This window comes from Ornithodoros turicata, chromosome 4, assembly GCF_037126465.1.
Source record: "Ornithodoros turicata isolate Travis chromosome 4, ASM3712646v1, whole genome shotgun sequence".
Taxonomy (NCBI): Eukaryota; Metazoa; Arthropoda; class Arachnida; order Ixodida; family Argasidae; genus Ornithodoros; species Ornithodoros turicata.
Genome location: NC_088204.1, coordinates 54,468,418 through 54,488,787, shown reverse-complemented (window position 1 = coordinate 54,488,787; position 20,370 = coordinate 54,468,418). Strand labels below are relative to the sequence as shown.

Genomic DNA, 20,370 nt, shown 5'->3' with positions numbered 1-20,370 from the left:
CAGACTGACCTTGTAAAAGAAGCAAAGCTAGAACTAGTCAGGTGAATCTTTGGAGATTTGGTTTTGGAGATGTTGCCCAGCAAGGCAAAAACAGAAAAGTGACACAATAAAGAAAATAAATCTGGGAATAGTGAATGAGTTCTTATGTATTTCTCGGTCTACACCACGATGCATGCAGATTAGGGCCAGACAAAACTGTTTATGTGCCTCTCAGGATACGACACTGCGTGCAGAGCAGGATTTGCAAAAGCCGATGGGCCTGCACCCATGTGACCACACTGGACTCTCCAGTAAGACCAGTGTCCACACTGTACATTCCAGTAAGACCAGTGCCCACACTGGACCGTCCAGTAAGGCCAGTAATACTGACTTTCCAGTAACACCAGTGTCCAGACTGGGTTAATAATCCGGTATAACACTGGTTACTGGTTTCCAGTCTGTCCAGTATACTGTTTTTTTCAACAGGCCTCCACCCGAGCACCGCCCTGTTACAGGGGGTGAAGGTTTTTTTTTGGCTGGGTTTTTCTCCTTCACCTGATTGGCGTCACAATTCCCAGCACTATTGGCTTTAATAAATATATCTCAACTTGAATGGCATTAATAAATATATTTTCACTTGTACTTTTTGTGCACGACCCTTCTTTGCATGTCTCTGCATGTAAACCGCTCACTTGCTGTATCGGAAAAATATGTGAAGTCGGCCAAAGAAGTCTGCCCAGGCCGAAAAATATGCTACGATAAGCGCGCACGCAGCCCTCCCCCGCCGATAATCACGTGGACAACCCTCCGCACACGCGCCGCGCAGGGAAAAATACGTGCAGGGCTCAGGGCAGGGGGTGCCGTAGTTTCTCATCGGGCTTGTTTCTATACGTCTCTCTACTACTTACTAGGCTATGTTAATAACATTTACTAATTCCACCCTTATGCAACGCGATATACTGTAATCTTCGAGACGCGTCCCCCGTTTCTGCGTCTGCGTTATGGCTCGATTTTTTTTCTCACTTGCTTGGACGCATAAATGGCGGTGCAGTTAATCTCACTGTGCATAAAAGTGTTTTTTGTACTCAGCGCTTTAGTCAAATTGCACATTTAGTGGCTGCGTCCGCCTCTCTGTGTGTGACTTCCGATTGACACTAAACACAGCAGTGTATATAATCGAAGCACGAAATGTTAGATTGCGTCAACAACGTTTTGAACTGCAGGAAAATCACTTCCACAAAGGTAACCAAACTTGTAACCTCCGGCGCCGACCGTGGGGAGCTCTGGTCCTGTAACCTCCCCCGGAACTTTCACATGGAGGGCCTGGCCCCCTCCGGGAGGTCTACCCTGCTGACAGTCAAGATGAAGGTTATGAGGGATATCCGACAAATCGTATGCTTAATGACAATGGACATTAAAAAAGAAAAAGAAAGAAATCCCATGCACCCCGACTGACCATGTCGCCATGCTATTCATGGCTCACTTCATTCGGTGAAACCCATATTTTGTATAGATTTGTCCTTTACGTGTACCCTGTGCGTTAGAGGATCCAGAATTTTTCCTCGGGGTATAGTGCTCCGGTCTTGGACAACATGCTATACACATGCGCTACCTAAAGTCAATTGAAGCGCTATTTATTGACAGAAATTTAGGGGAACCAAGCCATGCTCCCTTCCCCTTAGGTCTAGGCCTGACTCGTATATGAACAAATTTAGAAATGTGAAAATCAACCCGGTGTAGCATTGTTTCTTGATACTGTCGTTTTACTTGGTTATTTCGGACTCTCGTCCACGAACTGTCTGCTTGATAAACCCGTGCTTTTTTAATTAAACTATCTAAATTAGAAAATACATTTCCTTTGTAGGGAACATACTATCTCGATTGTTATCTAACTTAGGGAGCGATCACTGTTATCGTGTTTTCTGTACCACCGCTGGCTGCATCGCTCTCAGATTGCGATAACATAATCATGTATGCCTTCTCGGAACGTGGTGTGGGTGGTGCGCACACGTGGTTGTGATGTCATGTATGGGCGGTACTTTTGGTATAAAAGCAAAGCTGCGCGCGCAGCACGGGGAGAGAGGCTTCCCTGGGCCTATCCGGCTTGGCACGCAGACAGCTGCTCCGGGCGTTGGTGTGGTCAGAGAACGGTGGGCTGAACTGGATCCGGTATGGCAATAAACTGTTGTCCGTTTGCTTATTCTTGTGTCCTTCTTCAACGGCAGAATGGACAGGGGAACCCGCGAGTGGGATAAATATGCCCACAAGTGGCGCCCAACGTGGGGCTCGGCTCCCAATCGCCTGAGTCTGCAGGCTATGAACGCTGCACTGACTTCGGAAGGCGATGGGGGAGAATCGGCTCTGTGGACGGGCCCTGTCTATCTGGTTGGAGAAGGGTTTGGTTCTTCTTTTCTTGTGGTTGTTTAACCGGTGACCCTCAAGCGGCTACGCCGCGTGTTTATTGTTCGTTCTCTAGCACCCACTTCGGATCCTGGAGCACTGATTGCCCCGTGTGCCATTCCTTGGTTGCGGCGCACAGAGCCTGATTACGAGCCTATCCGACTCGCGATCCTGAGGAAGCCAGGTCTCACCACAGGGTACGTTTACGCGACCCGTAGGACCAGGTAACCGTTTTAGGTACTTTCAGTGCCTTGACGAACACTCGCACAACGAGTTCGGCTGGACGCTTTTCGGCGGACCACCTCCCGCAGTCGTAATAACGAAAGGCAGCTCTCAGGCCGCCGGATTGCAGGACTGTTATATTTGCCACGTTTATGCATCAGCAGGCACTAAATTCGGCACCCGTCACCTGCTTGCAGCGGGTTTGCATCACCTTACCGTGCGTTTACGGCGCGGTCAGATTCCGTTTAGCAGAATATCCCTGCGTATTTTCACGTAGGTTGATACAGGTTGGTACGGGCCATCACCGACCCGAACCTTTATGACAGTGACACACTCCCTGCGACATCGTATATCCGTCATATCCGTAGGGGATCAGTTACTATCTGTAGTAGTATTTGTGATATCGGCTGAACAAGCTGTTAATAATGGAGCGGTTACGCCGCCCATCGGTTTGCAGGTTCAAAGTCTCATTTACCTACCCGAAAACCGACCGCTATCGCTAAGATCTCGGAGACACTGAGACTAGTTCGAGGGCCATGCCCTCAGACATCAGCGATAATAGTCACTGCGAGCAGCTCAGAATATGTTTCCGAGCCTGTTCTACGTTATCGCACCTCGTTCAGAGGAAGAAACGTTCCCGCCCATCGGTCACTAGACCTTAGTGCTCTCGACTGGGTTCGGTCTCAGCTGATTATCGCATGCACCCCGTGTCACGGCTGTTCGCGGTGATCAGCAGTGTTCTAAAAAGGCTAGACAGACCTTTTGCGGTCGGAGTTTACCTCCTTACCGTCCGCTGTGCTTTGTTTTTTTAGTCTTGACATGTCGCCAGCCCCAAGAGCAGGACCAGCTGCAGCCAGGACGAGAACTTCGAACAGGCATGATGACTCCCGGCGTGATCGTGGGAACGGCGCCTGCCCAGGTGGACAACGTGGCTCAGGAGGAGCGCCTGTACACGCTCGACGGCAACCTGGACCGTGGTAGCTGATGGTCGACCGATATCCTGGGCTTCCTCCGCTAAATGGTCTTCCCAGCAACGGCCGCTTCGCGGCGACGGCCCGCAGCGTGTGTTGCCCCCTTTCAACGGTCTCACGCTCGAAGACCCCCCCCCCCCCCAACGACCCTCCAGTTCCCCACACCGAAGAGGAGCAACGCTTGCTGTGCCCTACATGCATGGTCCCAGAAATTCATCGGGGAGCTCACCGTCGTGGATCTCTGCACCGCATTAGGACAGAAGCTGCGCGTCATGCCAGGACCGCCGCTGACGACGTGGATGCAGCTATCGCCGTATTAGCACGACATCGCCCTGAACTTTTGCGCCAAGTGAACAAGCACCACCACGGAGACGACATGCTCATAGACATCCCCGACGTTTAATATGACATTTCACCCGAACTGTTTGTGCACCACCGTACTCTGCGTTCGTTGTTGATCTTCTGTTTTGTTGATTTACCCAGCCTATATTTTTGACGTTGTGTTCAGTTTGGGGGCAGGGGCATGTAGGGAACATACTATCTCGATTGTTATCTAACTTAGGAAGCGGTCAGTGTTATCGTGTTTTCTGTACCACCGCTGGCTGCACCGCTGTCATATTGCGATAATATAATCATGTATGCCTTCTCGGAACGTGGTGTGGGTGGTGCGCATACGTGGTTGTGATGTCATGTATGGGCGGTACTTTTGGTATAAAAGCAAATCTGCGCGCGCAGCACGGGGAGAAAGGCTTCCCTGGGCCTATCCGGCTTGGCACGCAGACAGCTGCTCCGGGCGTTGGTGTGGTCAGAGAACGGTGGGCTGAACTGGATCCGGTATGGCAATAAACTGTTGTCCGTTTGCTTATTCTTGTGTCCTCTTCAACGGCAGAATGGACAGGGGAACCCGCGAGTGGGATAAATATGCCCACACCTTATAACACCTTATTGAATGCGATGTATTCCTGGAATCAGTCATCCGGGTTTCTCTCTGCAGCGCGTGACGGACTCAGATGGTGGGGACATTCTCGTACGGAATGATGATCGCGATGTTCATTCTGTGATGAAGTTGCCTCTTGATATAAAGAGTTTTTTTCTTTCTTTCCTTTTTCTGTCACCGTTGGAATCTGTGTTCATCGTCAGGTTTGGTTTGGCTAACCTAAACCTAACCGAACCCAACCTAACCTAGCCTGAAGTGTCACGATCGAGGAATCCCGAACGTGCTATAGGCATTTGTGTGGAAGACTTCACACTAGCATGTTTGTGTTCTTTCTCCCAATTTTTACTCCGTGTCTGCCAATGCACTCCTCGAAGTTGCTATCATCTTTTGCGGGCGGTGCCAATACCATTGCTCTTTCGTTGCTCTTTCAGCTGAGAGCTGAAGCTCCAGTTCGCCATAATAACTGGACGGTCTATGGGACAGCCACAATATTATTCCCGGGAATTCATGTTTTTGGTCCTGTTGATTTGTACAATCCGCAGGAAAAAATTAAAATTTCGTTCACCGACAGCGGCGCGCCAATTAGAGATCCGGCGGCGGCAGCAGCGCGCAGATTCAGACGACTCGACGGCGGCGGCGAGCAAAAAGTTTCCGGCGGCGGCGGTGTGGCGGCGCACACCTCTACCGGGCCCAGGGGGAGTCGGACTTGCTAAGAAAAGTGTACCCTCGCGGGTGGCGGGCGCTGACATTTTGGGAGGCATAAACAGGGTTGCCTTTGGCTGCGCGATTCACCGCCAAGTTTGACTTTCTCGTCTCTTTTTTCAAAGCTCCTTCAAATGTTACAAATCTGTGAATGTTTTGGTAAAATGTGCAAAATTGGGAAATAAAGTGTTTATAAAAGTCGATAAAAGTCTTCAAGTGCAGTTCCTGAGTGCTGTCAAAGTGCGATATTCTCTGGCTCAATCGAGCACCAGCAGGGAACTGGCATGTAGTTTCGCTTTCGCATCGCATTGTCAGACGCGGACGCTGCAGTTACACAGCTTGAAAGATGCCCAGCTGTTGTGTAAAATGTAAAATGAGGCAGAGTAAACCCTGTGGGGTGTCATTTCACAAGGAAGTGTCCACTGGGTCCAGGCACTACTATTTTCTGTAGCGTACCCCAGTCGGCTGTAAACGTTGTTCACTCCAAGGCAAACAAAACTTGTCGAAACTTACGGCACGATCTTGAGATACATATTATCGCAGTTTTCCGCGGGATCCACACCTGCTTTCCCGATGGCTGGAAGCACTTGACATGCAATCACTCGTTCCTACACGCGGTCAAAGAGTATGCTCTAGGCACTTCCACACTTCTAGCTTTATCGCTGGTCATCAGACAGCAAAACTGAAGGCATATGCGGTCCCGATGGCAGTAAGGCCAGAAACTGCTGAGGTATCCGGCTACTCTTTATTACTTTTAAAATGATACAAAAGGAGATGATAATGGAATAACCTTTCAGAGCCAAGTAACAGCCAGCCAGCCTGATGAAAGTGTTGCTGACAGTTTCCCTGGTAAGTACACAGCAGTTCATGCATGCAGCCACTTCCCTGTATGACTGCCTTCACAGCGTGTTTCCCAGGAAATGCATGAAACCAGTGCTGAGCAAGCAGAGCCCGGCCTCCCACCTCCAGCTGTTCCACTGCCTGTAAGGACATGAATTCATGCTTATGTGCTTGTACAACAAGTAGACTTGTAAGGCGGATTTGCCTATAGATTGTGCGATTCCTTCCCTTTTTAATGGTCTTAATTGTCTATCAAGGAGATGCCCGAAGCAAGTGCTGCGGAAGCAGAGACTACCAGCCCCCCTCAACCTGTTCCACTGCCTGTAAGAACGGCTTGGCCAGGAGTTCATACATCTGCTTCCATGTAAGATTTTTTCATTATTTTCTAAGGAAGGGTCTGAAAGCACTATTCCACGGACCCAGACCCCCAGCCCGCCCTATTCCGGCTATCCTGCTGCCTGTGAGCACATGAGCTTTCTTAAAGGAGCATGGAAATGATTGGAATAAAATATGACGGGAGAAGTAGAAATTACGATTCTGAGCCCTGTGATACATATTCGCACAAAAAGTTTGAGCGTAGCGCGCAATCCTGGTGCGCGAGGGAGCTTTGATTCTTGCGGCAGAAATGCCCCCTCACTCGGCTGCCAGCCGCTGACGTCATGTGGCCGCGCCGTCTTTTTCTTTATTTTTTGCGATTTTTCCGGCGTCGCGGCAAGCCGACCGAGCAGGAAGCGTTGTTGTTCATCGGACGTCGTGGAAAGGACAGGTGATGAACTGAACACTCTTTAGGCGACACGTCTGCTCTTCTTGACGAAACGTTTTCTGGAGGCTAAGCCCCGTCAGGCTCGATTTCGCCACACGAATGTACTGGAGGCTGGTAAGTGATGCTGCTAAGTGTGAAGGAACATTCGGATTAAAATGTAGCGCTTCTTGGTTACGAAGACGCGGCGCAGTGACCAGTGTTCTCATTTGAAGAGGTCGTCGACCATCATGACTTCTTCGTGTTGTGGTCAACACTATGGGCTCTGAACCGCATGGACACTGGCATCTCCGAGGCGAAAGAGCGGACCGATGAATGCATAACTGTGTAACATTGCGCTTACCATAGCCGTGTAACATTGCGCTTACCATATCTTATTGATACCAGGAGCGCAACGTCTCCACATGCACAGCAACATGGATACCAAAATAAAGTCAGTAGAGTTTATCTGCTAGCGACCTGTTGGAAACCCCAAAACACATGGCCAAATAAGCGTTTTCTTTTTTGAGTGGTCATACGCAGCATACAACAATGGCACATGTAATAAATCTTCAACTGACCGGAATGTATTTAGTCGTATCATATATATGCTGCACACACAGGCACAATACTGTTCACTAATTAACGACACCTCAGCACAATCGGAACAGAAACCACAACCGCGTACGATCCACCTCAACCCGGGCCGTCACGGCAACACAGAGGCCTAGCCATACCTTTTACACTGCCCGCAGCCTTGTTTTATGCAAAACGTACGAGACAAATCTGTAAGAACGCAAGTGAATGTCAAACGCAAATAAATAGCAACAGCCTCTCAGTCCTGTCGGCCTGATGCTGCCTGCTGAGTCGGTAAGTCGCCACGATTCCAGAGCTAGCAGACGATTCTGGAGGGGAGCGGACGCTTCCGGCAGCCAATGAAGTGCTCGGCCGCCTGACGTCACCACACGCCAGACTCAGCTTGGGGGAGACTGCGCCGCGGAGCGCATTCTTGCAAACTAATTTTCTCAGGAAATTCGCGCTTTTCGAGGGAAATATTTTGCGTGACAGTTTATGAAGGTAGTATGTTCATATCAAGCGGTGAAAAATATATGTTCCAAATGATTTCCATGCTCCTTTAATAATAATGATGATGGTGAAGCCTCACTAGTGCTCAAGCAAGGCCACTAATACCTATTTGTGGACCTAAGGCTCCAATAACTATACTCAAAGCATAAATTCTATGCAGTGTGACCTCATGTAACCCAGCTGTAGACATAAATGCAAACATTTTTAGGCTTTCCTATTTGACCATGAGCACCATCCCCACTGTGAGCTGCCACAAAAGCGGAAAGCAGTGAGTATGTGTCTGTATGTCATTTCTTATTCCTGCTGCTTTCTCCTGTCAGGCCTTCTGATGCTGAAAAACATGGAAACACAGACTAATTACTTTTGTGACTATACTGCGAAACAATGCATTCCAATTCCTCTGAGCAGCAACTGTTCCTACTACAATTTCAGGAGTGTCAGCAGGAAAGCCCAGGCCCCAAAACACAATGACTTGAGGACATTTCTCTAGATGCTTTGTCCCCTGACCCCAGAGCAGGGCAGCAGCAACCGGAAACATGCAACGAAACCACGCCTATACGACAACCGGTAATTTTAAGGTGCAAAATATTGGGGAATGCTGTCCTTAACCAACAGGCAACTTTGCAGGTGTCTGTGAGCAACACAGATACTAAGGGCAGCCCGATCACACCGAAGGGTCACAAGGAGCACACCTACCACAGCAAAACAACGCCAGGAATAGGAATGAGACAACTTCGAGAGAAGAACCAGTACCTGCTGCGTGGTGTCCGTCGACGGCTGCAACTGACCCTGAAAAGGAGAGAAAAGAAAATAAAAAAATTAAAAAGCCTCATTGCTGAACTGAAGGAAAAGAACTTGTTGGCGGAGCAGGCCCAAACAAAACTGGAGTCCTTTGGAGAACTGCCACAAGTATACTTGAGGAATGGGCAAAGAACGTGAGAAAGAAAAAGCCAGGCCATATTCCCCAGAAACTAGGAGATTTGCAATGACACTCCACTTTTATTCACCTCGTGCCTACAAATATGTCTCAAAACTATTCCCAACGCCAGCTGTAGACACACTCCGTGAATGGTCAAAGGCTATTCGTGCTTGGCCTGGCTTCACGCGGAGTCTTAGACCACCTGAAGAAAAAGCATAAAAACAACTGAGAGGAGAGAGAAGCTGTGCTCAATCATGCTTGATGGAATGAGCATACGCAAAAAATGTGGAGCAGACAAGGCCACTGGACGGCTAATTGGTTACGTTGATTTTGGGGAGGACCACACACCTCATGACACAGATGATGCGCCCCTAGCAGGTGACTCTTTGGTATTTATGGCTGTGGGCGTGGCATCACCATGGAAAATACCCTACGGCTATTTTCTAAATAAGGGGCTCACTGGGGAGCACTGAAGACATTACCGACAGAAGCCATCATGGTGCTAACAAATTGTGGGCTCGAAGCCGTGGCAGTCGTTGGTGACGGGCTATCGTCTAATGTTATGATGGGGCGACTGCTGGGGTGCCATATCCATGCCAACAACACAGAGGACTTTCGGACATTTTTCTCCCATCCTGCTGATGCTGACAAGAGCATACACATAATTTTTTATGCTACCCACAGCCTTAAACTGCTCAGGAACTTGTTTGGGGATCACAAGGTGTTACACAGCAGCCACTATGGGTAAGCAGATAGGATGAAAATACTACCAACTGTCCCTTGTGTATAATGTGGGAACAAGGATGGATCATTATGCATGAGTTGAGCTCACTTATCTGCATTTGAACGCAGTACACCTAGCTCCTATTTCAGTTTCTCTCTTGCCTGCCAACAAATTTAAGTATACGTTCACCCTTCTTAGACGACCAGGTGGGCCTTTATTGAAAGGTGTAGCAACTCCAACAGAAGGAGGGCCTCAGAGCAGCAAACAAGCTCACCAGATCCCATATTGAGTTTGGCCGCCAGATCATGAAGGTCCGCCTTGCAGCGCAGGCTCTAAGTTCATCCGTGAGCAAAGCCCTGACCCACGCACGGCTCCTGGGGTGGACTGAATTTGAAGGAAGTGACGCAACCGCTTCGTTCATTGTCGACGTAGATGAGTAGGCCTTTCATTTTTATGACTGTGGCCACTAAAGAAAAGCATGAACATCTTTTACAGAGCATTCGATTTGCTTAATTCGCACAGTCCCATTGGCAAAGGATTTAAGGCATCACTTCGCAATGGAACAATTTCCCAAACAAGGAAAAGGCATGCTTACATTGTCGTCAAAGATGATGACGCTGCGAGTTCCATCCGGGGAGCTAGCTGCTCAGCATGGGAGACGCATGTTAGTCATCAGCTTGGCCTTAACGCTAAAATTATGTTGCACAGCTGGCAGAAGCGCTGTTCCAGGCGGGCGCATGCAGGTAACATGTAGAGGCTTAGAATCAGAAAACAGTATGCTTGAACAAATTCTATTACTCCCTTGCACTCCCCTAGTTACATCACTACATACTGCCTCAGCCAGGAGCACTTGGAACTGTTCTTCAGCAGCATCAGGCAAAGAGGCGGATGGAGTAACAACTCATCAGCTTCACAATTCCGTCATGCCTACAGGAAGCTTCTGATACACGCTGAAGTTCAGGCCCCAAGCTCTGCAAATGTCGCGCCTACAGTGGAAGGCATAGCGACACTCGGTCACCAGGGCAAGCCGCGAAGGGAGGGCAGTCCAGGTGAGGAGGCTTCCACTGCAGAAGTTCCTGCAGAGGACAACATCTGTGCCCTTCTACATGACTACGGGGAATCATCCAGACTCAGCAGGTTCAGCGAGGACATTGTTGCCTATATTGGAGGATATGTTGTCAGAATTGTCTCCTCAAAGCTCACCTGTAATGGTTGTTTGGACACACTCCTAGATGACGAGACGTCAAGTGTTCTCATCATGCTCAGGGACAATGGAGGGCTGGTTAAACCATCCTCCTTTGTTACACGTCTGCTGTGTTGCGCTGAGCAGACCTTTCGGCTCGAGAAACTGAGGTCTGTGAAGCTTGTAGTGCAGGCGATTGTTTTGAAATCGTTTAATCACTTCATCCCAACACATGGCGACAAGCTACCACTGTGCCAGCACTATGCAGAGGAGCCTGATCACATAATTTCACTGGCGAAAGTGATCCTGCAAAAGTATGTTGGCATCAGATTAAGAGAGCATAGTCGAAGAATTACAGAAGCAAGACGTGGTGCCCAAGTGAGGCAGATGCTCACGAAACAAATCTTGTTCCGCAATCAGTAGATGCCCTAAGTCGTCGTCGTCTTCGCTCCGCCCCAAGTGGACCTGCGACCCAAAATTGTTTTTCTTTCATATACCTGTGTGCCTTAATGAAAACATTAACAGTTTACGACATTCTCCTACATTGTTGCATGATGTTATAACGCGCAAACGACGGAACAAGGCAGGAGTGATGACGAGGTTTCGCCTGGTGTTCCTGTTAATGACCAACAACCACGGCAATTAAAGGCCTTTCGAGGGAACGCACAGTTCGGAAACACACCTTTCTTTGTTCGAAGACTTAAACGGTCATATATCCACATTACATGCTATTCGCTAGGCCTCACTGTGTGCAGCAAGACATACGTTATCCTTTTACGCCACGATACAAGCTATTAATCCAAAAGAAGCCGTTCAACGCAATTGCTCAAAGGTACGACGACAAACGTCTGCATCATGCATGCAAACAACAACTAATAGGTGTATGCTTACATATTTCCCGCTCGGCTCGGCGAGCAATGCGGAGGCCATGAGAGCAGACGGACGCCACGCCCGAGGCGTTCTCACTTATGTTGCCATAGAGATCCGCATTGTTGCTCTCAAAAACAAGAACTCCGCTAACATTTAGCGGGCAATATGAGGTCCGGCAACACTGTCTATGCCTCCGCTGGCCGCGCGCAAGTGGGCACACCCCGAGGTTGGGAAAAAGCATTGGCCGCGCCCAAAGCCCTTCTCTAGAGTCTTCCTCTATTATCTCTATGACCGGGTCATAGCTTAATTACGCTAGTGTCCGCTGCAAGCGTCACATAGCAATATTGGGGAAAGGAAATGACATGTGCACTACTATTATCATTGCCGTCGTTCGTCTGTTACACAGGCTACACAGGCTGTTGCTAAGCACGCACTACCCTCTTCCGTACATCTCCGCCGTTGTCAACACAGCCCATCGCACACTGCCGCGGTTTCGGCCAATCACGTGGTAACGAATAGTGCTAACTAGCGCCAAATCCGATAGCGCAGCGGCGATTGCCAGAACTACTACCCCGGTGCTCGGAGCTTTGCGGATGTCCAGGTCTCTAGTATAGTTCTAGGTACTAGGTCGTGCTTTGCAATGGAAGGAAGCAAAACTCACGTTCCTCGTGGGTTCAGTGAAGTCACAGAAATATATTGGCTCCCTAATAGCGAACTGTTATATCACTACCTTGATATCAATCTGCGCAGATACGGCTCAGCAGAAGAAACCGGCCGTGTCGGCGGAAGAAACCAAGCCAAATGTCATGCCAAGACGGAGCACCCCCAGACCATGGAGGTAAGAAACTAAGGAGAGGGCTATGAACAGGGAAGGCCGTGGGACTCCTCTAGCGGTCGCCCCTGGCAAACCACGTCAATCTAGTTGCCTGGTCACGTGAGCCCTACATGTTCAGGTGTTATGGCGGTCTGCGCGGAGGATTGGAAGTTTAGCAAACCTCATCTTCAGCAAACCCCTGCCCGCCAAGGAATCCATTCGCGCAACACTTCGAAGTTTATGGGGTGTTTCAACATTTGCCGCTTGATAAATCACACCACAAGTTCAGCAAAACACAAGAGAAGTCAGGCAATGTGACGATGACGTACGTACGTATTCTAGCAACTTAGTGATCCCTTGCTTCCACACTGAGATTGCCTATTTTTGGCTTTGAACGTGTATGATAACTTCTAACGGATGTAGTTCCGTATCGGGACCACTGGCTTTGTTTAAAGAAAAGGAATAAAAACAAAAATCAAACGCTTTTACATAAAAGAGGAGCTAATTAGTAACGAAATTAAACAGGAACGACCCTCGTATATTGCGTGAAACGTATAAAAATTAAGTTTTATGGCCCGTTACTTGAAGGCGATCTGCTATCTTTACTGAGGACCTGAACTAACCCGAGGCAAAGCCTCGACGCCTGCACCGCCTAGTGCGTGCCTGCTCCCCCCCTCCCCCCAATTTGTAGAACCTAACCTGGACTAACCTCAATAAAGAGGTGATTTAGCCCAATTCAACGACCCTATCTGTTGCAAGATGGCAAGTTTCGAGTCTGTTAGGCTTGGCATTCCCGTGCTTCCCCTGCGCTAGAAGTGAATCAGATGGGGTTGTTGAAATGCATATAAAAAACTGTGCTTGCAGTGGACTTATTGCACCTACCTTGCTTTGTGGACGCAAAAGGAAACCGACGGCAACTCAGAATCGCCGCAGGTTGAAGACCACCATGCGAAGGTCTTGTAAAGACTGCTCAATTTCATCAAGCTCGAAACGGGGTGTAGGGAGAGTGCAACGACAGAAGGAGCAAGAGTTCCTCCGAAACCTTCGGCGCCGAGGTACTAGAATCAGAGCAGAAAATCACTTAGCCCTGTTCCCTCCGCTGCGGCCTTGGGTGTAGGGTCCCGGGAGCCACCTCCGAGCTCGGGTAGGAAGATAGAGAAGAAGACGAAGCCTTGCTTCTTCTGCGGGAAGGATCACGACGTACGTAAGTGTCGACTTGAAGCGGATGTGACTGAACTTCAGGAAAGGCTGCGAGACAGTCATAGATGTTTTCGTTGCGCGAAGCTGAACCACACTGCCAGGTTCTGTCGAACCAAGCAGTCTTAAGTGCTTGCGATGCAGCGCGGCTGTCCTACTGCTACTGCCTTGGCATTCCTCATTATTCTGGTGCCGAAATAATGAGGAATGCCAAGGCAGTAGCAGTAGGACAGTCTTCACTGTTACGATTGACGAACTCAAGTACGAGAACAACGCACCATCGGGTGACACCATCGGGCGCGCACGAGCACAGTAAACACAAACCAAAACCATAACACTCCCCCGCCCAAACGTTACCGCTCCAGCTGATGCAGAAGTTGGACCGGCCTGCGAACGGTTGCCCCGTTGGACGTTTTCAGGGTGCATGACCGGACCCGATTGTCACGGCCAAGATGCACTTGCTCCACACGTGCAAGCTTCCATAGCATTCGGGGCGTCCGTTGATCTGCAAGCAAGACTAGATCGTGTAGCTGGATATGGCCGGGGCCGTTCGCGGACTGAGGTTGGCAGATCGTAGCTGCAGCAAATATTCTGCGGACCATTTCTTCAGTATGCGTCAGGAGCCTTTTCCTTGACTCTAGTACTCCTGCCGGATCAAAGGGTGTTGGTGCTACGCGACACAAATTCAACGGTGGTAGCTCTGTCAACCTCTTCCCTAGCAGTAGATGCGATGGCGAAAGAGCCTGAGTGTCGTCTGGATCTTCCGACAGCTGAGTCAACGGCCGCGAGTTGACGGTCGCCTCAACCTCCGTGAGGACCGTCTGTAACTCCTGGAAATTCAGCTCGCTTCTTTTCAGGGTCCTCCTGAAGCTTCCTTAACCGAACGTATCATGCGCTCCGAGAAGCCTCCCCACCACACTGCCCTCTCTACGATGAATTCCCACGTCACTCGACGAGAAGCAGCATGGCCTAGCACGTCCTGGAATTGCGCGGGCAGCGTGGCCGGGATTTGACGAGATGCCTTCTCTGAAAGTGAGGAAGTTGTCTGAGTAGACCTTGTTGGGCAAGCCTCTACGCGCGACAAACCGGTTGAATGCCATTATAAAGGTGTTGAATCCTTGATCAGTCACCAGCTCCAGGTGGATTGTCCGGGTAACCGCGCAGGAGAATAACGCCACGTAAGACTTCTGATGAGCGCCACTGGACGTCATATAGTTAAGTGGCCCGGCAAAGTCAACGCCTACCACCTCGAAAGGAAGCTGCTGGGTGGACGCGAGCCTTTGGTAAGGGCGCTTCTTCCTCTGTGCAGGCACGAGTCTTTAGACGGCGACAAAGGTAGCAGTGATAGAGAGCAAACTTCACAGACTGGCTTCCTCTGACAATCCAAAACTCCTCCCTCAGTTGATGGAGCGTTCTTTAACTCTAGCGTGAGACATCCGCTCGTGTTCACGCAGGATCACTAGTCGCGTAAACCACGCTTCGGAGGCTGGTGGCAGAAGTATAGGATGCTCACCGCAGTCCAGTGCTCAGAGAATTGCACTGCAGACGAAGATACCGTCGTCGTCGCGGAAGCAGTGAAGTTGTCGAGAATAGGGGAAGTCGACGGAAGAAACTTGGCTTGGGTTAGAAGAAATCCAATACCGTCCGCTAGCTTCAACTCATCTGCAGAGAGAGAACCGCGCTGTCTATCCTTGCGGACATCTCAGATTACGATGTAAGCGAAGAATTCAGGCGGTGACCCTAATAAGTCCTAGTGGCTCCACTAAAACGCTCCGGGAAAATGACAATCCCAGGAACCACCCTTATGAATATGAATCTTTCCTTTCTCCAGACTTCTTATGTACTCTTTAATTTCCTCATTGACAGTCTGTTGACTTTGACTTCTTGTTGATTAAGTTTTTTCTTCTTGTTGATCAACAGGAAATTTCTGTTGACTATGTTTGCACTACTTGTGGGATACATTATATGTAGTTTCAGTGACGGAACTTCCGTTGACATCGTGTACAAAACTTGTGGACTACAATTATATGTACTTTCTGGAGACGGATTATACAGGAGGTCCTGTTGAAATTCTCTTGACTTCCTGTGCGATTATCCAGCAAAGCTAAGGTTTGCCCTTGCTGTTGTTCCTTTGTCCACCGTCAACAGACGAGAGCCAACAGAAGCAACAGATTTTCTTTACACTTTTTCTAACTTTGTGCTGACATCATATGTTTACTTTCTGTTGACTTAGAGCCGGTAAGTTTCTGTAGACCACTCACAGCAGAGGCAGTATGTTTTTCCATTGAATTTACACATATTGTTTGCATATCCCTTACAAAAATGTTTGACGGTTCTTTGTTTACAGTCAACAGACCAGAGTCAACAGGTCTGTAGGTCAGAGGTCTTTCTTGAGACTTTTTGTGAACTTTGTGCTGGCATCATGTGTTGACTTATGGCGTTTAATTTTCTGTAGACCACTCACAACAGAAAGGCAACAGGCTTTTCTTTGAACTTAGCAGCGTTTTTGCATAGGGAAGAATCTGAAACGAATAAGGAAGTTTAACCTGTTTGTTTCACTGTTGCATAAGTATAGTTTATTCTCAAGCGAGCAATACCACTTTGTGGCACGAGTGCCCTTCAAAAAGCGAGATCCTAGCTGCACACGTCCCTTATCAAAATGAATTTTGTCGGTTTATTGAATCTTTTTAAATATCCTTTGGCCTGTTTTTCATTTGATCATTCGACTATCATTCGGCTATAGACGCCCTTTGAATTTTAGTATTTCAAACTATCCAAATAGGTCGACAACAAGAACTAACTTTATTTGGATTTCCTTTTTCTTCGTGTTCAAAAGGCAGCATGAAATAAAAAATCAAAAGACGTGCCTTGTTATATGAAAGCCTGTTGGGCCAAACTACAGAATATCAATAGGCAAAATACGAGGTATAGGGTATCGCCTGCATAAAAACTACATACAGGTCTTCTTTGAACAGGTGTAATTCTATTCGTCGACTTTCCTTTGGCTATTTGGCGCGAGATTTCTATAGACATCTATTCGAAAGAAAATCGATAGAATATTTATCTTTTGTCTCTCTATAGAATTTACTCTGCATTGATGAAAACTGCTACGGAAATTCCGTTGGAGTGTATCAATATAGCGTATAAATTTCCTGTTCACAAAAACTAGATTTTGTATTACCGGAGCTATTCACATATTAATGGCGATGTTGAAAATTGGCCACCGCATACCCATTAGAATTCTATTGAGTTCCTGTTGTGTGAAAGTCTATTTATGGGTTATTTAACCTGTGTTGAAAAGCTACACGTGGCCATAATTGCGGGGATCATCGAGGATAATCCTCAGCGCCTTTCGCAATTTACCAGAGGTTTCAGTATGTTCATCTCTGAGCACTTAGCATGCAGAAAGACATACTTCTTAAAAAAAAAAGCAGTACTCCAGCTTGTCTTGCGAACTTCCGCAAATTCGAGAGTCCGGTTTGCCTCCGAGTCGGAATGAAGGGTGAGGTGTATAAGCTGAATACAGTTACGCATACATACAACACTGAAGTGGGAAATTCCTTGAAGTATCAACTCACCATCAATATAACGTCTGTGTTTCTAACTGTAAACTTGCGCATTAATGCGCAATTTCCCATCCAGGTTGACATTGATGCAAATGGCCATCTCACAGCGCAACAACTGCTACAACTTTACAACAACAACAACTTTATTTGATAATGATGATTTTGTTAGAAACACAGATGTTATCTTGATGACAAGTTAATACTCCCACGCAATTCCTAACTTCAGTGTTGGTTGTATGGGTAATCCAAATATTCTGAGACACCTCACCCTTCAGTCTGACTCAGAGATAAGCAAGACTCTCGAATTTGCAGAAGTTTGCAAGACAAGCAGTATAGCATATAGTATTTGTATCGCTTAGGAAGGAAATGCCAGTGCTGCACATGCCTTGCTAGCTCCACATGCTACGTGTTCAGAGGTGGACGTCCGGAAAGCACTGGCAAATTAAGCTATTGCGAATGACACTGAGAACTGCCCTCGATGATCCTACACGTGTCTGAATGATAGCCAGAATGCCAAGGATTTGTTCCTGAATTTGTTACTTTCTTCCATATTGCTGCTGTCATTTGTTTCCAAATTCCGCGTAATGCTTCAAGCAGCTAACATAGCAGCGTCCATAAAGAATGCCTGCAACGTCAGTAGTAAGTCAAGAGAAGGGCTTCAGAAAATCTGTACACTGGACCCACTTGACTTGTGAAATAAATATGTACTATACAAAAAACATTGCCTTTCTGTTGTGAGTAGTCTACAGAAACTTAAAGGCCATAGTCAATAGAAAGTAAGCATATGATGTCAACACAAAACTAACAAAAAGTCCCAAGAACATTAGTTCTTTCTGTTCAGTGTATTACGCTGTGTAAATTCAATAGAAAAATATATTGCGTTTCTGTTGGGAGTAGTCTACAGAAAGTAAACGGCCATAGGTCAACAGGAAGTAAAGATATGATGTCAGCACAAGTTAACAAGAAGTCCTAAGAAAATGTGTTGTTTCTGTTGACTTCGGTCTGTTGACTGGAAACAAAAGCTCAACAACCATTTTCATAAGGGCAATGCCCAGCGACACTGCGCTTCAACGCACAGCACTTCCAACGCATTCCCAGCTTTCGTGGACAGCGACGCCTTGCGCCCTCTCGCGCCCATTGAGTGAAACTTGCGCCAAGACAATAGAAAAGGGCTGTAGCAGCTGTTGTATCCAAGGTATCGTAATATTCCCGAGGATACACGTTCTGACACCTATTCTAAGCTTATGCAAACGAAAAATATCATTATACATGCAATACCTTTGGTTCCCCAGACATCCCGCTTTTCAGACCGTGAATACATGGGAGGTATGGGTATTTTCACGCAGGAGACGATTTCATCGCTTAATATCTCTGGTAATGTATGATGCACCGTAATATTCCCGTGGATATGCGTTGTAGGGTACCACTAGATTCAACATTTGGAAGAAGTGCCAGAGTCACTCAATCGTCTGCGGTTCCCTTGTGCGGCAAACTTGGCCAAATTTTGAAACAGTCAAAAGTGGCTTCTCTGCGTTGCAGTGGTGTGTAGCAAGGAAGTTACCTTTACGCGTTCGTCGAACTTTTCGCTGCATATTTAGATTTAGTAACTGTTTTTTACTTCAGTTCTTGAGTTAGATAGGCTTTTGAGAGCATGATTGGCACATAATGCGCCCGTGGGTGGAACACAAATTTTGAAGTGTAATCTCTTGTCATATTAATTACTAAGATGTCGCTGTTCGATGAATTCGTTTGTGTTAACGTATTTGAGAAAATTTTAGCAGTAGACTTTTTGTTTATCGACAATTGCCATTCCGTTTTAAGAGCATCTGACAACACAGCAGTGCGTGTTCACGTAATTATGCTGCAAACACTGATGATAACTTCCCAAAGCATTCCCAGAAGTGCAGGGCACAGTTTCTTAAAGTTGGCTTGACCGGCGTACTCGCTGCCCTCTATTGAAGCAATGCATTCCATCTGGTTTTGTTAGAATATCTGTTGACACTGAGCCTTAGAAAGAAATGCCCACACAAGGGTGTTGCTGTGAGAGGTCCTTCGATGGCAGAGAAGTGGAGTGGAAGCGCAAGAATGTCACAGTTTTGTTCCTGGGGGACTTATTTTCGCCGTTTTGGCTTCGTGGCAGAATGCATTGGTGTGCAATTTTTCTCGTATTTGGCCAAAACAATGGGTTCTGCAGAAAATGCCCATGTCAAATATGAAATGCGAAGTTGTCTCTTACGCTCTGCAATTTTGTGAGCAACTGTGGGCCGCTGCAATGTTGTTCCCACGACAAACGAAGTGTTGAGAAGCTCAGTGTGGCCTGCGAAGCGTCTGTAGCGTCTGTATCACCTCAAGGTGATAGCAACGGGCGGTGTTGGCACACTGGTGGGGATGTTGGTTGTAGCTTTCGAGGTCTGTGGTTCGATCCGTGGACTGTTTAGTGTTTTTTAATATTATTGCATTTTTTATTTTATCTTTTATTTTTCTAGTGGGAGCTATGAGAGTAACGGCACGGCGAGAGCGTCAGAGTTTTGGCTTAATAATACCGTACTGGCTATATCTATGTCATACTGCATGCTGTTCGGCCTGATTTAGTTGCAGTAATGCTCTGCGATCGCCTGTGCACTTAATGTGTGAATAGCAAATGAATTTCCGTTGCACTCCGACTTAGTTCACCGTTACAGGAATCCCCATTCTGCACAGTGTTTGTTGCAATGTAGATGATTATCAATCCTTTAACATGAATTCCGAACTTGTGGCTTAAGCCACACGTCCTTTGTTCCCTGTGAAGGTGCAACTCATCAAATTTTCATTCGAGATCGATGTGACGACGGAACCAATTATGCGGGTCAACTTTGACGCGCTCTAATCGAAAAGGGAATTAAGATGAACAAACTGCCACGCGTGTTTCTTGCAGTGCAAATACATGTCAATCATTTAGCATAAATTTCGGACACGCGGCTTAAACTTCCTTTATTTCCTAACTCACCAAAACTTTCGTTCTCAGCATTGTGCAAGGCCGTTATCTCCTTACGGGTTAACTCGTTCTAGGTACCAAAATATGTGAATATATTTAAAATACCATGCAGGTTATTGTCATAAATACAGGGTACGTGACGTAAGACCGACAAAATTTTATTAAATCCGCTATTGCCTTTTTTTTTTCTTTCGCAAAAGTCGTTGAATATATCTATTCCGGACGAGATCTACTCAATGGTTGTGGT

At 47.4% G+C, this 20,370-nt stretch overlaps 1 protein-coding gene and 1 long non-coding RNA gene across 11 annotated transcripts; one reads left to right on the top strand and one right to left on the bottom strand.

Annotated features, from left to right (window-relative positions):
* On the top strand, positions 1 to 8,780 carry LOC135391558 (uncharacterized). 2 transcript variants are annotated; one of them, XM_064621856.1, is made up of 7 exons: positions 1 to 2,576; positions 3,414 to 6,060; positions 6,129 to 6,194; positions 6,309 to 6,415; positions 8,085 to 8,144; positions 8,309 to 8,443; positions 8,504 to 8,780. In XM_064621856.1, exons 2-6 carry the CDS (start codon positions 6,034 to 6,036, stop codon positions 8,364 to 8,366), a joined length of 318 nt encoding a protein of 105 aa, XP_064477926.1. In that variant the 5' UTR covers positions 1 to 2,576; positions 3,414 to 6,033; the 3' UTR covers positions 8,367 to 8,443; positions 8,504 to 8,780. The 2 variants fall into 2 exon arrangements, with proteins under 2 accessions (XP_064477926.1, XP_064477925.1); XM_064621855.1 differs by having other exon boundaries at positions 6,117 to 6,194.
* On the bottom strand, positions 5,949 to 11,167 carry LOC135391559 (uncharacterized). 9 transcript variants are annotated; one of them, XR_010422035.1, is made up of 5 exons: positions 10,352 to 11,161; positions 10,115 to 10,239; positions 9,794 to 9,985; positions 8,573 to 8,665; positions 5,949 to 6,192 (listed from the first exon to the last, which is right to left on the bottom strand). It is a non-coding gene; the product is annotated as an uncharacterized LOC135391559 (long non-coding RNA). The 9 variants fall into 9 exon arrangements; XR_010422039.1 differs by having other exon boundaries at positions 8,630 to 8,665; XR_010422036.1 differs by lacking the exon at positions 5,949 to 6,192 and adding an exon at positions 8,047 to 8,207.
* Between the last annotated feature and the right edge of the window lie 9,203 nt (positions 11,168 to 20,370).

What these genes read in the sequence shown, in the direction of transcription:
- LOC135391558 (XM_064621855.1), top strand. Translation starts at nt 6,034, where the DNA reads ATGAAAGTGTTGCTGACAGTTTCCCTG. An exon ending in TGTTGCTGACAGTTTCCCTG is followed by an intron (nt 6,061 to 6,116) that starts GTAAGTACACAG and finishes CTGCCTTCACAG; the next exon opens with CGTGTTTCCCAGGAAATGCA. An exon ending in GTTCATACATCTGCTTCCAT is followed by an intron (nt 6,416 to 8,084) that starts GTAAGATTTTTT and finishes AAACATTTTTAG; the next exon opens with GCTTTCCTATTTGACCATGA.